Source organism: Gracilinanus agilis, chromosome 3 (assembly GCF_016433145.1).
Source record: "Gracilinanus agilis isolate LMUSP501 chromosome 3, AgileGrace, whole genome shotgun sequence".
Taxonomy (NCBI): Eukaryota; Metazoa; Chordata; class Mammalia; order Didelphimorphia; family Didelphidae; genus Gracilinanus; species Gracilinanus agilis.
In genome coordinates this window covers 335,837,746-335,853,839 of record NC_058132.1, presented here as the reverse complement: position 1 = coordinate 335,853,839, position 16,094 = coordinate 335,837,746, and the positions used below count along the sequence as shown (strand labels likewise).

The window sequence follows — 16,094 nt, the reverse complement described above, 5'->3', positions numbered from 1 at the left end:
CCCCCTTCTCTATCTCTTGTTCTCTCACTGGGGCACTTGCAATCACTACACCGCACCCCCGCCCTTCCTCCTCCATCTCTTTTGGAGCATTTGCCGTCACTTCCCGCTCTCATCCAAAGCTTGGTTTCTCCAGTCACCCTATCACAAATACAAGCCTTTATTGCCCTGGCCTAAGAACTTGTTATACCTTAGGCTCCCGACTGCGTATATGCCCAAGCATCCTCTAAACTTTCAAGGGGGTAGGAACCCTGTTAAGTCCCACCCGGCAGCACTTCTTCAGCCTTCATATTCTCTCTTCTTTTGAGCCCCACTTTATAGTTGTAGCTGTTGAATTCTCTTTTTCCTCATACCTGCACCGCTTGCTCTGTTTGTTCAAGGATCTCACCTATGCATCTTAGTCATAAAGGGAAATAACAATTCTCAAGTGATGATGCCCGGGTTCTGTGTGGTGAAGCCACCAAGGAAATCCCAGTTCAATGTAAACAATTGGGAGGAGCTAGGAATGGGTTCAGTTAGAGCAAAGAATAGATGTCCCGTGTTGCACCTGATGTGTACTAAAAAGGATGGGGGCTATGACTTGTTTCATAAATGTCAGTCATGTCAATGGGACCTGGGTACAAAACTAAAGTATCTTTATGTGAAGAAGCTATGAAACGTCTTTAAAACCACAACTTCATTTTAATAAATTAGGAAACAATTTTGTGAAGCTACATTGTGGTCTCTTTAGTTAAAATTCAGTTCAATTCAAACCTCAGTTTAACAAATTGGGAAACATTTCAATGAAGCTACCACTGTCTAAGTCTCAAAATCCACCATCATTCATAGTTTTAAAATGTAAAAGAAGTGTTTGCGGTTTTTCCCAGTAACTCAGACATGGTTTCTTTTGCTTTAAATGTGACTCCTTATGAGTTTATAGTTGATAATACTTTAGATATTATAGACTTTTTCTAAGTAAAAAATTAGAGTGTTTGTTGGCATAACAACAATTCAAGAACTTGAATTCAGGGAAAAACTTTTGGAAGTAGACTTTTGGAAATTAAGCTTTTACATCTGACCAAGGAGTTTAGCCAAATCAGTTTCTTCCAAACATCTATAATTATAATCCCCTAATTTTGTTGTTTTTATTTTTTATATTAAAGTAAGTAGATATGTGCAACTGATATTTAGCTTTTGTGCTATTATCAAATATAACTAATCCCTGAATATTTAACAAATATGTCCTTAGTCTGTTATATTCTGTTCAGGATCAGTCTTTATGTCAGGCTAGTGGGGCCACCACTATGGGGACCCATCCTCAGAAAGCAGGAGTGGTATAGCACAGACATAGAATTACACTTTTTCTATTTAAAACGTTTTTCCTTTAGTGCTTATAATAATGAAAGAGATTGGGAAAATACATTGTTAATCACTTGATTTAATCATTTAACAATTATTAACCACGTTTTTGGGTACAAGGAAGTATACAAACGTGAAAAAGAGGAATTCTTTTCTCTGGAAGCTTATAATGCCCTAAGGGGCATAATAGGGTATTTGGAGAGAAGAGGGAAATAAATCTCTGTGGGAATAGTTGCACTTTGTGGTGATGTAACTTTAGCTGCTTTTTTGAAAGATAGGTAAGATTTGAGTGTATTATTAGAAGGGAAGACATTCCAAGCAGAATACCATGAAACAAGATACTCAGGTGCCTCTCTGCATATAATTTATGTAGAACCTGGATGAAACTTTATGTGACTAAAATTTGTAGGCATATTTGGGAGTTAAATAATAATAAGAGCTAGCATTGCTGTGGCACCTACTATTTGTCAGACAATGTACTGGTTGCTTTACGATTATTCTATTTGATCCTCCCAACAACCCTGGGAAGTAGGTGCTGTTATTATCACTCCCATTTTATAGTTGAGAAGACTGAGGCAAACAGGTCATCAACTTGCCCAGCGTCACACAGCTAGTAAGTGTTTGAGGCTGGATTTGATTTTAGGTCTTTAGACTCTGGTTCTATCTCTTATTTACTTTGCCATCAAGTTGTCCAAAAAAAAGGGCATTAAGTGACTCTAAGAGATGTCAACACCTAGGTAAAGAAGCTTAGATTTGGTATAGGAAAAATAGGCAGAATGAGGGTTTTTGAGTGAGAAAATGATTTGAAGAAAGTAGTGGTAAAGAGTTTAGTTTGGCAGGAACTAGGGAGATCCAGGAGTCAGGGAAACTTGCTTTGAGTGTTGTGCTGACCTGGCATATAGTGATGAAGTAGTACTCTTACCGAGGATGGAAGGGACAACATGGACATGAGAGGAAGATAGCTTACCATAAAGGAAAGAGCACTGAGTTTTAGTTTTGGTTTTACATATAACTAATTATATGACCCTAGGTATGTTAACTTTGCTTTTTTCGACCTTCTTTTCCTCTTTTATAATAAGCAGGTTAGATTAGTTTTTCCTTAGAGGTGCGTTCCCCAGCCCATTTTTAGGGCTTTTTGGGGGATTGTCATTGTTTACAAACCACTCCAGTATCTTTGCTAAGAAATCCTGCATAGGGTCATTAAGAGTCAAATAAAATTGAAAAACTGAACAAGAGCATCAACATAGGCCTTGGTGCTTTAATAAGGGAGCATGAAGTAGAAAGAGTCAAGATGGTGCCAAGATTTTGTGCTTAAATATGAGGCATAAAAAGCTGGAACCACTGATTATGACAGACAGAATTTGGCAGGAGGAGCTGTTTTGGAGGGAAAATAATGAGTTTGGACAGGGGCATATTGAATTCAAAGTGACAAGATATCAAATTAAAATGGATAAATGGGGGGGCAGCTGGGTAGCTCAGTATTGAGAGCCAGGCCTAGAGATGGGAGGTCCTAGGTTCAAATATGGCCTCAGACACTTCCCAGCTGTGTGACCCTGGGCAAGTCACTTGACCCCCATTGCCTACTCTTACCACTCTTCCGCCTAAGACAGAAGGTAAGGGTTTAAAAAATAAAATAAAATAAAATGGATAAATGAGGGGAGAAGAGAGTAAAGGAAAAAAACAAAGGATCAAGGACCAAGATTTGAGGATGTCTCATAAAATAGAGAGTTCAGAACAGAGAAGAGGAAGCAGAGAAGAAATGGATGACTTAGAAAAGCAATGTCAAATGTGGTACAAAGAGCAATAAGCATTTATTAAGGCCATTGGATTTGACAAAGAAATAAGTTATTAGTGACCTTCGAGAGAGGAGTTTCAGTATGAGAAAACTTTGAACAAATTACATATTGTTTTGGAAAAGGGAAAGAATATTTCAGGATTGTCTTCCTATTGGTGATCTTTGAAGTCATTTAGTAAAGACTGAAAATAGTTTGGGTATTTCCTCCCCTAATTTTAACTCTTTTTGTATGATGCTAGTTGTAGTCCTAAAGCCATAGATTTTTAAGTGGAAGAGACCATAGAGGCCAGGTTAGTTTAATCTTCATTTTATAGATGAGGAATTTGGGCTTAATGAGGTTAAATGACTTGACTATAGTCACACAGGCATGAGAGCTGGATTCCTAACCTGAACTTTCCACTATACTGTGCTGTCTTATGTTTGAGCATTTTTGTCAATGAGAGATGAAGGCATGCTTATAAAATTTGTGGTATGGAACCGATGATTTTTTCATAGGGAAACTTTATTGATAAGGACTCCCTGGGAAGAACTTCTTCTTAAAACAGATGTGGATTATTTAATCTATGTTGTATATAATGGAACACAGAAAAACAGTAAGATAGTGGTAGTTAGATGGCATACTCTTTCGGGTTTATTATTATTAACAAATTATTAAAAATAATGATGGTTAACCATATTAGGAGGTATCACTCACATTTCTACTCATTTTAATATTTTGGTATCCTGTCCTTAGTGTAGATTGAGCTATAGTATATAGTATAGTTAGCTATGAGGTAAAATGGTAGGGCCAACTGACCTAGTATATAGTCTCCCCTGGAGCTTTAATTTACAAGTTCAAACAATTGCATTTAGATGCTATCTATCTGGAGGATGAATTACTTCATAAGATATCTGTCATAATGGCTCATTCTGTGAATAATATCAGGCAAGAAGGTGGAGGACCCAGGGCAATGCTGCTGAGTTTGTGGTTATTAAAATGTTTTTCATAAATTTTAGAGCCACTTGAAGGTCTGCTTTGTCTAAAAATATTATAATTCTTATCAGAGACAATGTTGCTAAGAGGAAGACAGCTCACAGCTATTGATGTTTTAAGAAGGTCTAACAGTGGGAACAAGTCACATATGAAAGACTAGAAGCCAGCTGAGTGGGTTGGAGTTGAGGATCTGTACAGAAGTAATATGAAATGAGATGTAATGGTAGAAAGTATTGAATATCAGTTAGCCTAAATCAGTGATATCGAGCCTTTTAGAGACCATGTGCCATCACCCCCACCTTACTCCATACAGGGGAGACAGAAAGTGCTCCCATTGGGCTTCTGGATGGAGGGATGGGTGAAGTGAAAAAATGTCAGGTATGGTGGAGAGAGGGAAGGGAGCAGCTCTACCCAAGTCCTTCTGCCTCTCTAATAATGAACTGAAGGTGGTGTGGGGGTGGTGTGTATGCCCTCAGAGAGTGCTCTGTGTGTGGACTTCGGTATGTGTGCCATAGGTTTGCCAGCACAGGCCTAGAGCAGTACTAGTATTACTGCTTGGTTTGGTAGTCAGTACTAAGCTCTAGAGAATTTCATATTGATAATGAAACAAGGAAAGTGACAACTTACTACTTGGTAGTAGATGGTATATTTTAATAGATAACAGAAAGTATAACTATTCAACTCACATTTGCTTCCATTTTCTTCAAAGAGATTAATATTTGACTAGAAAAGACAGAATTAGCATTCATAAGGACCATTTATAATTCCAAATAAGTAGGGAGGTAGTGAGAGAAACAACCATATAATTTAAATAACTACATCAGGCAAATTCCATCCATTCTATAAGGAGCTAAAAAACCTGCACATTTAGTTGTAAAGCTATTGTTAATATTTGTGAATCATGGATTGTGAAAGACTGACTGGAAATGGGGAAATATACCTGTTTTCAAAAAAGGCAAAAAACAGATTCAGAAACTAGAGATTGGTAAGTTTGCTGTGCACGCTCTGCAACATTATAGAATTTATCATTAGCCTAGTAATTTTTGAGCTTTCTTTTCAAATTGTTTATCATTTCCAAGAGGGGAGATGGTCAGAAGGGAAGGAGGGAGGGAGACAGTTTAGATCTTATAATTTCAGAAATTGTTTGCTGAAGATTGCTATTACATGTAATTGGGAAAATAAAATATCTTTAAAAAGAAGAAAAAGAAAGCAGTGATGGATAGGAACCAGCATAGATTTACTAAGGACAAGTCAAACTAAATTTAACTTTATTTCCTTCCCTTGGAAAGGTTCATTGGGAAACATTTTAGACATTGTATATCTTGATTTCATCAAATCATTTGATAGTCTTTCTTGTTGGCCTTTTTCTTATGTAAAAAATGGAAAAATGTGATAGTATAGATAAATGATAATATAGATTTGTAGACAGCTAATTAATCAACTCTTAAGTATGGTTGTTCATTGTGAGTGTGAAGCTTTTATGGGCATACCCTCCACCTCTGTCTTGTGTCCTGGTATATTGAACATTTTTGTCAGTGTTAGGTGAAGGGATGATTATTAAATTTGCAAATGGGATAAAACTGGAAGCATAGCTAGCATGTCAAATGACAAAGCTTGCATTTTAAAAGTAGACAGGTGAGATGAATGAGATGATATTTAAAAGCTTGTACTTATATTCAGAAAGTTATTCACAGAACTATAGGATGAGGAGACCTACTTAAAACATAAATCATAGGACTTTTAGTTGGTTCAATATGAGCCAATTTATATGACTTACTTGGAAATTTTGCTTAAATAATGCTAAAAACATCCTGGCTGTAATTTTTTAAAACATAGTTTAATGTTTTTGTTTTCTATCTAGAAACTTTAGCTTTTAAAAAAAATTCCTATTTTTAATACATGATGTATAGATGTATGTAGAACTTGAGGTTCAGCTGATTTTTTTATATATAAGGAGTGCTAATTTTCTTTCTTTCTTTCTTTCTTTTTTTTTTTTTTGAATTCTGTCTCACCACTTATAGGTACGTGCCTTCCAACATGCCTTCAGCACCAATGACTGTTCCAGGAATGTCTACATTAAGAAGAATGGATTTACTTTACATCGGAATCCCATCGCCCAGAGCACTGATGGTGCAAGGACCAAGATTGGTTTCAGTGAGGGCCGTCATGCTTGGGAGGTCTGGTGGGAGGGCCCCCTGGGCACTGTGGCTGTGATTGGAATTGCCACAAAACGGGCCCCAATGCAATGTCAGGGTTATGTGGCATTGCTGGGCAGTGACGACCAGAGCTGGGGCTGGAACCTAGTGGACAATAACCTACTGCATAATGGGGAAGTCAATGGCAGTTTTCCACAGTGCAACAATGCACCAAAATATCAGGTGAGAAACTGGGCCTTGCCTGCTATTGGCACACCCTGGAATCACACAAGAAAAGTTGTGGATGACAAAAGCTGTGGGCCTAGCATATCCTTAAGGTGATCATATCTCCTTTTTACTTTATTATTGAATCCTAATGTTCCCTAAGGATTTGTTCCAGGTCTTCCTTAGCAACTTACTTCACATAGAATTATATATATGTAGCTAAAAGTGATTTTAGGGGTCATCAAATCCATTTCTCTCTTTTAACAGATTAGAAGTCAGTCCCAGAGAGATAAGATGACTTAACTAACATTACTAACTAACATTAAAGCTAGTGTACAAAGAAATAGGATTTAAACCCAGATTTCTGCTTCCAAATTTAGTGCTCTTTCCATTGTATCATTTTGCTTTCCTTGGAGAATATTGTGAAACAGTTTTGAAATGATTTCTATTAGTGGAGAGAATTTCTGAACTCCCTAAGAGATGGCTTCTGGAAAAAGTCATCTTCTTTCTATCTTCCTCAATAGTGTGGAGCTGCTCTCTAGTAATGTGTATATAATCAATCTTATCTTGTCTTTGGCTGCCATCTTTTCTAACACAAAGAAAATTGTTCTTTTTTTCCTATCAAAAATGTAATTGCTAATGCTTGATACCCTTTTCAGGGTTCACTTTATATTCTCAGGGCTTCAAGGATTTCTCTAAGAAGGGTCCAATATACCACAGGCTTTGTTTCATTTTTATTATAGTCTTAAACTCTAAGCTAGTGATCCTCAAATTATGTGACTGGTCTCATATTTACTATATCTGTTAATAGAAATAACCACTACTGTATATATGTACGTATTTGTCTAATCTCTATTAGGGGAAAGTTGGATGTAACATCATAGTTGGATTTCTAGCTTGGTAATCATTATTAGTGTTTTTCTAGTTATCTTTTGCCCTTTTTTTTCTTCCATGAATTTTTGAAGTAGGAAAATACTCTACTATATCATACTTCTAAAATAATTTATTAAGCATTGCTACTGATTTATGCCAAACAGAGCTAGCTATAACTACATTTGTAGTTATAGCTAGCTCTGTTCTTTTCTGGTAAAAAAAACTGTAAATTCATTGGTGTTTGAATTGGAGAAAAAAAAAATGTTTTAAACCCATACCTTCTGTCTTAGAATCACTCCCTTTTATTGGTTCTAAGGCAGAAGAGTGGTAAGGGCTAGGCAATGGGGGTTAAGTGACTTGCCCAGGGTCATACAGCTAGGAAGTGTCTGAGGCTGGATATGAGCTTAGGATCTTCTGTCTCTAGTTCTGGCTCTCAATCCACTGAGCCACACAGCTGCCCCCAAGAAAAATTTTTAAATCTAAAAATTATTATATTTAAAATTTTTCATTTTTGCCAAATTATAATATACTCCAGTGGTTGTTTCTCAGGAAAACACCCCTTCAAATAGAAGGCACATGGGTTGTAGGATTGAACTGGGCACATCATCTAACTCTTTCTTGATCAGCATGTTAATTTGTAACAAAAGTAAATGATATGGAAATTCCTAGTCTTGGATGAAAAAATTAAATTAATTTTCAATGAACATTGAGCACATTGTTTGGAATACAAAGGCAAAAAAGTGAAAAAGTCCCTTCCCCAAGGAATTTATATCCTTTTTGGGGGGTAAGAGAGAAAACTATATACAGAATAAGAAAAATTAAAGTAGTTTGAGTAAAGAAAGAACACTAATGGAACAACTATGAAGATTCAAGAAAGACATCCTAAGAGAAATGACATCTTTTCTAAGACTCAGGATACTAAGAGTCAGAGATAAGGAGGGAGTGTTTTACAGGTATACAAGATTGTCTATGAAGGTGTGGGGTTGGGAAATGGAATGCAAGATTGAGGGAGCAGCTGGTAGTCTAATTTGGCTGGAATTATAGAGTGTATTAAAGGAGAATAATATGAAATAATTATGGATAAGTATGGCAAATATTGGAGAATGCTAAATATCAGGTTCAAGAGTTTGTTTTTCCTAAGTGTAGTAGAGAACTACTGGAGATTTTTGAACAGGAGTGACATGATCATCCTGTGTCTTAGAGACATTCTGGTAGCTCTATGGAGTATGGTTTCAGGAAGACCATTTGAGAGGCTACTAGAGTAGTCTAGATGAGAGGTGATAAGGGCCTGAATGAGAGTGGCAGATATGAGAATGGAAAGAAGACAGATGCAAGAGATGTTGTGGAGGTAGAATTGGGGCAAGGTGGGGCAACTGACAGGATGGTAGGATAGTGAGGGAAAAGAAGAGTCAAAGATGACTTCTAGTTTATGAACAAGGCTGATCAGGAGAGTAGTGGTACCTTTAACAGAAATAAGGAAGTGCAGAGAAAGACCAGATTTAGGAGAAGAAAGAAAGATATTGAATTTGTTTGGAATATGTTGCATTTGAGTTTCTGATGAAATACTCAGAGTGATTCAGCAAGCAATTGGTGATTTGGGACATGATTTCAGGAGAGAGATTAAAGCAGGATATATAGATTGGGATTCTTCCAGGTAAAAAAATATAATTGAACTCAGGAGCTGATGAGATCCCTAAGGAAGACAACTGAATGGAATGAAGAGAGGAGAGAACCTAGGATAGAAATTTAGGACACATCCATGCTTAATGGATGGGAAATGGATAATGGCAAAGGATCCTGAGGACCGGAGAATCTAGAGAGCAGTGTTGCAGAAGCCAAGGGAAGAGTTTACAGGAATAATGCTATCTGATAGTGTCAGGGGTTAAGAGATATGAGGATTGAGAAACAATAGGATTTAGCAATTGAGATCTAAATTAACCTTGGAGAGAACAATTTTAAGGGTTAGAATCTAGGTTGTACCAAGGGTTAAGAAGTGAGAGAGGTGAGAAAATGGAGGCAATGAATATATTTATAGACTTATTTAGCTGTGAAGGAGAGAAGAGGTATAGGACAATTAACCTGAAGGGATTTCAGGATCAAATCAAATTTTTTTAAAGATGAGGGGAACCCTAGATGATGGGGAAAGAGCCAGTAGATAAGCAATAATTGAAGACGAAAGAGAAAAGAAATGATTGAAGGAGAGATTTAAGTTCACAAGTAGAAGGTTTGGCCTTGGCATGGAAATTGACTGCCTCTCCATCACAGATCAGAGCAAATGTGCAGTGTATAGAATGGAGTCAGGAATACCTGGGTTCAGATTTCACCTTTGACTAGTTGTCTGGTAATGAGCAAATCATTTAATTTCTCAGGTTCCCTTATTTGTAAAGTGAGGGCAATATAATACTTGTACCTACCATACCAGTTTGTCATGGAGCTCCAAGGAGGTAAAGTGATTTGAAGATTTTAAAATGTTTAAATATCAGTTATCATTATTAGTCATAATAGTGGAATTGGTTCTGTGAGTTTATTATCTATTTTATATATCACACATATGTACTTTCCCAAATTTTAATATACATGCACACACACACACACATTTTCCTAATTAGGAACAAAATACTTCTTAGCTTAATTTAAGAGCCTTCTAATTCCTTAGGTTATTCACATAGTTATAGCCTTAGTTTTGTTGTCAACTTCCTAGATTCTATTTCATAGTCTTCTAGCTAACCCTTTGTGACTTTTCTTCTAATTTTTCTTTTTTCTTTTTGTTTACAGATAGGAGAAAGGATTCGAGTCATCCTAGACATGGAAGATAAGACTTTAGCTTTTGAACGTGGCTATGAGTTCCTAGGGGTTGCCTTTAGAGGACTGCCAAAGGTCTGCTTATACCCAGCAGTGTCAGCTGTGTATGGCAACACGGAGGTGACTTTGGTTTACCTAGGGAAACCATTGGATGGATGACAGTGGCTTTGTTGGGATCCAGGAATGGAGGAGAAATCTGCTTGTGGAGAGTGGAATCATGAGAGGACAATGCCATGCATGCTTGTCCAAGAAACATCCCAGGAAACACATGGAATTGTAAACTGGAGAAGCAGTTCTACAGCAGGGATTGTCTTTCTGTTTCCTCTTTCAACCAGTCCAGAAAAATCCTCAGGGTTGCAGTTGGTTGAGTGGGCAGTTGATATGTGCATGTTGCAACAGATTTCATCTCAAAGCTAGCAATGTGTGATCTCAGATATTTAAGGTGAGATTTTCAAGATGCTGTGATTAACAGGGATAAGATAAGGAGATAACTTTGAGATTTGTAAGTAGTGTGTTTGTGAAGAAAGACTGATCCCATTTTACAACTGCCTGTTCTCCACTCCCTCACACTCCCAACTCCTCAATCCCTTTGCAGCCAGCCTGGCTATTAGAGAATGAAGCTGGTTGGGTTTTATTTAATATTTTTAATATACTGAGAAGCATGGTCTGCCTGGACTGCACTTCTCTAACAGAGAGAAAATTGTGCAGCTATTTTAAAAGTTGTATATACAGTTCATGTAAAAAAACTGTAAAAAACAAAAAGGACAAAGAGTTGCTTTGTTCTGATTTAATTTCTTAAAAGAAAAACCACTACATGGTACAAATTAGAACAACTTGGGACAACTAGATAGCTAATGTACTTAAAAAAAAGTTTACAGAGAGGTGCTGTGTCAGTTCATTTTGTATTGTATTTGGCTCATGATTTCCATAGCTATTGTATTCTGTTTTCATAGTCCAAAATGATGATGACAACACCCCAAATCTTTCAGCTGAAAATTTCCTTTCTGTTGAAGAATGAAGGAAGGCAAATCTATTTTTGGTTACACATTAGTATCAATAAGGATGATCTAAAAATATTCTCAATATGTATTCATGTAATGTCTGACCCTACCTCTTGGCCTTCCAAGGAAAAAAACTGTCTAGATACACATAATTATATTTCCTCTTAAATATTAAATTCAAGATCCATGTTAGTATAATAAATTGGCCTTAGGAAAAGAGTTATTGGATTATGTTTTCCTTTTGTTCTGTATCTTGTAATTCAGTAGATAGACTTGGATTTTTTTTTTCTTTCCAAAAAATCTGCTGGTTGTACCATGCAAGCAGCTTAAGCCACTTGATGGGTTACCAAAATAATATTCACTTTCCTAGTGGTGATATGAATTCTTACTAGTTTTGGTCTCAACATAGAGTCTAAGAATATTCCTATCCTCACTGAAGATAATTGACTACCCAGGACTTGTCAGATATTCCCTGAAAGCTTCAGGTTGGCAGTATTCTGAAGGCTTTTGTAAGTGATTCCAAGGTTTACCTCTATCTAAAATTTCTACTTCTAGAGAAGTAGCTTCTTGACTCTTGTCACCTTGGAATTGATAATGTTCAACATATGGACTGAGATGTTGGGGGTGGAGTGATTGGAGCAAAAGCAATTACATCATCTTTCTGTGTTAAAACATATGAATTGTGTGATTTCAAACCTGTCTTTGTGTTAAGAACTTGCTTTAAGGGAGAAGTGGAATCTTTGTGCCTCTTAGGCTGTTGCCATGTGTATGTTTGTTTTTAGAACTAATAAAATCAGGGTATATGGTACAGCAGGCAGCTGGCTGGGATTCTTGGGTGTCTTCTGGAGAATTATGTTTATAATATTAGATAATCATCTGATTTAGAGTGGTAGAAATCAGCCCCAGAACAAAGATATATTACATGCTGCCATTTGCAAGATTTTAAAGTATTTATTTTATCTTTGGAATATTGCTTGAAGGAGGATACATGTAGAGGATCCTCTTTTTTTGCATATGTATCCATGGAAGAAACCTTCAAACAACATATTAAAACTGAATAGAGTGGGGTTGTGAGCGTGAGTGTGTTTGATAAACATAGCTGCTACAGCAATATTGAAAAAAAATTTACTTAAAGGAAAGAACCGATCTCAAATTCAAATTGATTACAGTTTGAAGAATTTAAATTCCCCTATTATTTGCCATTTTCTCATTAAAGAATACAGCCAATTCCAAGAACTTTTCCTGAGTATTTTTTTGGGTAAAATTTGATACTTTTCTTAATGTTTTGTTTGCTCCTAAGTTTTATAGGTGCTATCTGGACAAGAGACACATAGTTGGTGCACAGCAAACTTACAATCACTAATTGTCAAAATATCTCATGGTAGACAATATCTTTCTTGCAGGAGTTTTAAATATCCCAGTGTCCCATTTGCAATTTCCATAAGGTAAAGTTGAGGTAGTAGGGGGAGGGCAGCTATAAGTAAAGAGCCTTTACTTATAACTTGATATAATTTATTGGAGACCAATACTAGCTGTGTAAAATATTAAAATAAACTATAACAATGTTCAAGGAATTGGCATCTTATTCTTTTTCATAATTGCCATGGTAGTATTGATACTCTAACGTTATCTTTATATAAGAAGTTAAGTGTTACTGAGCATTTTACATGACTTCTCATTCAAGGATCACAATTATGCAAGTATTAGACTTGTTTTACAGCTGTAGAAGGAAGCCATTATTGAAAGTTGAGTGAAAGTCATTTAAAGCATCCCTATTCTGCCTCAGATTTTATCTATAAAATGGAGAGACTTTTACCCCCTAGCTCACACCCATACTAGACTCTCCATGGATGAAAGCTAAATCTAAAGCAATTGGAGCTTGATGGTGGAGAGGCAATTGAAAAGCTACTTGGTATTAGTTATGTTTAAAATAAGATTATCAGTCAAAAGAAACATCTAATTTTTTGTACCATTTGGAAAATTAGAAGTGCTCTTCATTTTGGAAAATTAAGACATTTTCATTATCTTTTTATTTGATAGCATCCTGTTTTAACTGTAGCTATATCATCAATTATCTGGTATAGTTAGGGAATAATAAGATGGTTTGAGGCTATGAAGTCCATAGTGGTAATTAAAAGTTGTTTGGCGTCTCAGTCAAAAGGTTTCTTAAAGTTACTTTTTTTTTTAAATTTAATTAATTAATTTATTTTTTTAAACCCTTACCTTCTGTCTTGGAGTCAATACTGTGTATTGGCTCCAAGGCAGAAGAGTGGTAAGGGTAGGCAGTGGGGGTCAAGTGACTTGCCCAGGGTCACACAGCTGGGAAGTGTCTGAGGCCATATTTGAACCTAGGACCTCCTGTCTCTAGGCCTGGCTCTCAACCCACTGAGCTACCCACTTCCTCCTCTTAAAGTTACGTAAAAACAAACCTTTGCTTATCTGATATACCCCAATTCAGTTTGGACAAAGTAACTTTGTGGTACTATTTAATTGACAGTTGTGAATGGGGATGACTGGGACTGGTTTGGGATTCATTAGCACAGAGGTTTTAATTAAAGCCATGAGAGTAAAAGAGATTGTTAAGGGAGAAAGTATAGAGAGTTCTCAGGATAAAGTCTTGGGGGACAACTATGTCCTTGGTGGGGACAACTTAGAGGGCAGGAGGAGGAAGATGAATCATGGGAAGGATTTTTCAGATAAGGGAAGGAGAAAGAGAGAGAGACTAAGAAGGAAAAGATTAGTCTCTGTTGTTAAATGCTATGTTTAGAATGGTCAAGGCTTTGGACAGTTTTAGTAGATTGATGGGGACCCAAGCCAGATGACAGAGAAGCAATGACAGAATTTAAATTAATCTTGTAGAAGCTTAGTAATGAATAGTAAGAACTAAAAGTTTGATTGTGGTGTGGAGTTAAGGAGGAAGTTTGGAGTTTGGGATACCCAAGCAAGTTGGAGAAAAGGCCAAGGGAGCCAGTAGATAAGTAGAGGTCGAGGATAAGCAGGAGAGTAATGATTTCTGGGAGAAGGTAGGAAGGAGGGAGTGAGTGAAAATGTAAGGCATGGAAGAGGGTGGAAAGAGATAACTCACTCATCAATGGTAGGCTTCAGTCTTAGGGGACAAGATCCCTTATATGTTGAGAACAGAAAAGGAATATGGTTTTTTGTTGACAAATGATCTTACCATCAGCTCCAGAGCCTCTTACTCTTGCCTCCACCTCCCACCTGCAGAACAGCTGTTTGGCAGCATAGTTGATGGCCAGAAGTTGAGAAAAATGAGCCACATTTCTTCCCCAAACCACTTAGTCATTAGTCCCTGCTACTGCAGCAGTGTATTGGGGAATTAATTTGATGCTATTGATATATTTAAGCATAGTTACAGAATTTTCACTGTATTTAGTTTTGGTCTTTTGAATTTATCTTATTTAGCAGGAACAGGCACCAAAGGATGGTTTCACCAGTCTGTTGTCCTAATTTCCTTTTGGAGCCTCCTCCGAACAGTTTGTTTTTAATTAAATCTATTCATTAAAATGGTATTGGGAGCAATGTGTTCTCTAGGCTTCAGGACTTTTTCTACTAAAAGTATTAAGCTCCTTCAGACTCAAGATTTGACTGTGAATCAGATTCTGTGCATAGGCTTTAATAATGAGACTCTCAGAGGAGAGGAGACAATAAGGAAATGACCGTTGGCCACTCCGTTAATTAAGTTATATCTTTGTTCCTTTTCAAACAGAAGACCAAGATTTATTCTAAAAGGAAAGTAATTATTCTGAAATTTTAGATCCTGTTTAATATTACTGTATGATTCAACAAGTTACCTTGTTAGGTTCTTAGTAAAAGGAAATTGTATGAATGGTTAAAATTCAAAACTGCTTGACAAATTTAAGGATATTATTTTAATAATAATATTTCCTTTGAAGTCAGCTTCCTAAAATGATATATGAAATATGTGAGCTTGAAGAAGTCAAATTCCTATGATGGGATGAGGTCCAAGACATTCTGGTTATTGATACAATGATCTCTTGTGTAGTAATTTGAACTAAAGCTTTTAAAAACAAAACAAAACAAAACAAACCAACCCTTTATCTTCTGTCTTTAGAATGGATGTTGAGTAGCAGTTCCAAGATCAGTGAGGACTAGGCAGTTGAAATTAAATGACTTGCCTACGGTCACACAGCTAAAAAGTGCTTGAGTTTTGATTTGAACCTAGAACTTCCCATCTCTACACCTGGCTCTCCATTGTGCCATTCAGCTTTCCTTGAAGCTTTAATTATAGATAAACACGAATTTCTTCTGAGAATTGCAGTGGGAGAATAAGGGAATAAGCATTCATAGAGCCTCGCCTTTGTGCCAGGCATTGTGCTAAGTGCTTTATACTTATCTCATTTGATCTACATACTAACCCTCAGAAGTAGGTGTTAATATGATCTCCATTTTATAGCTGAGGAAACTGAAGCAGACAGAAGATAAATGACTTGCACAGGGTCACACAGCTAGAAAGTGATTGAGTCCTTATTTGAACTCAGGTCTTCCTGACTCTGAGCCCAGCTCTCTTTCTGTTTTGTTGTGAACCTAATGGTGTAGTCTTTTTGAGGATGGTGATGGTTTTGCTTTATGTCTTTATGACTCCTATGCCTAGTTAATAGTCTGATCCATAGAAAGTACCTAAGAAATGCTTGTGAAATTAAATTATTGTGCAAATGAGCACTAGCTTCTCACCTTTTTAAGACAAAAGAAGCTCAGCAAATGTTGTGTTTATAAAGGTGGAATGATATACTGATATTTGATCTGTAAGTGAAGAAAAGAATCTTGCAAAATTGATTGCCTTTAGCATAGGGTCCAGGTTTCCTTATTTAAAGAGCATTGAAGGTCTTGACACACCTGGAAATTTCTGTTATTACATACTTCCTTTATGATGAGGAGGAGGGGAGTTTTATTTAGATCTTTCGTTTCTGATATTT

The 16,094-nt window shown here is 36.6% G+C and overlaps 1 protein-coding gene across 1 annotated transcript; it reads left to right on the top strand.

The window, feature by feature from the left end:
- Positions 1–3,908: 3,908 nt before the first annotated feature.
- On the top strand, positions 3,909–10,297 carry FBXO45 (F-box protein 45). The gene is made up of 3 exons (XM_044669154.1): positions 3,909–3,962; positions 6,125–6,481; positions 10,112–10,297. The coding sequence occupies exons 1-3, from the start codon at positions 3,909–3,911 to the stop codon at positions 10,295–10,297; spliced, it is 597 nt and encodes a 198-aa protein (XP_044525089.1).
- The last annotated feature ends 5,797 nt before the right edge of the window (positions 10,298–16,094 follow it).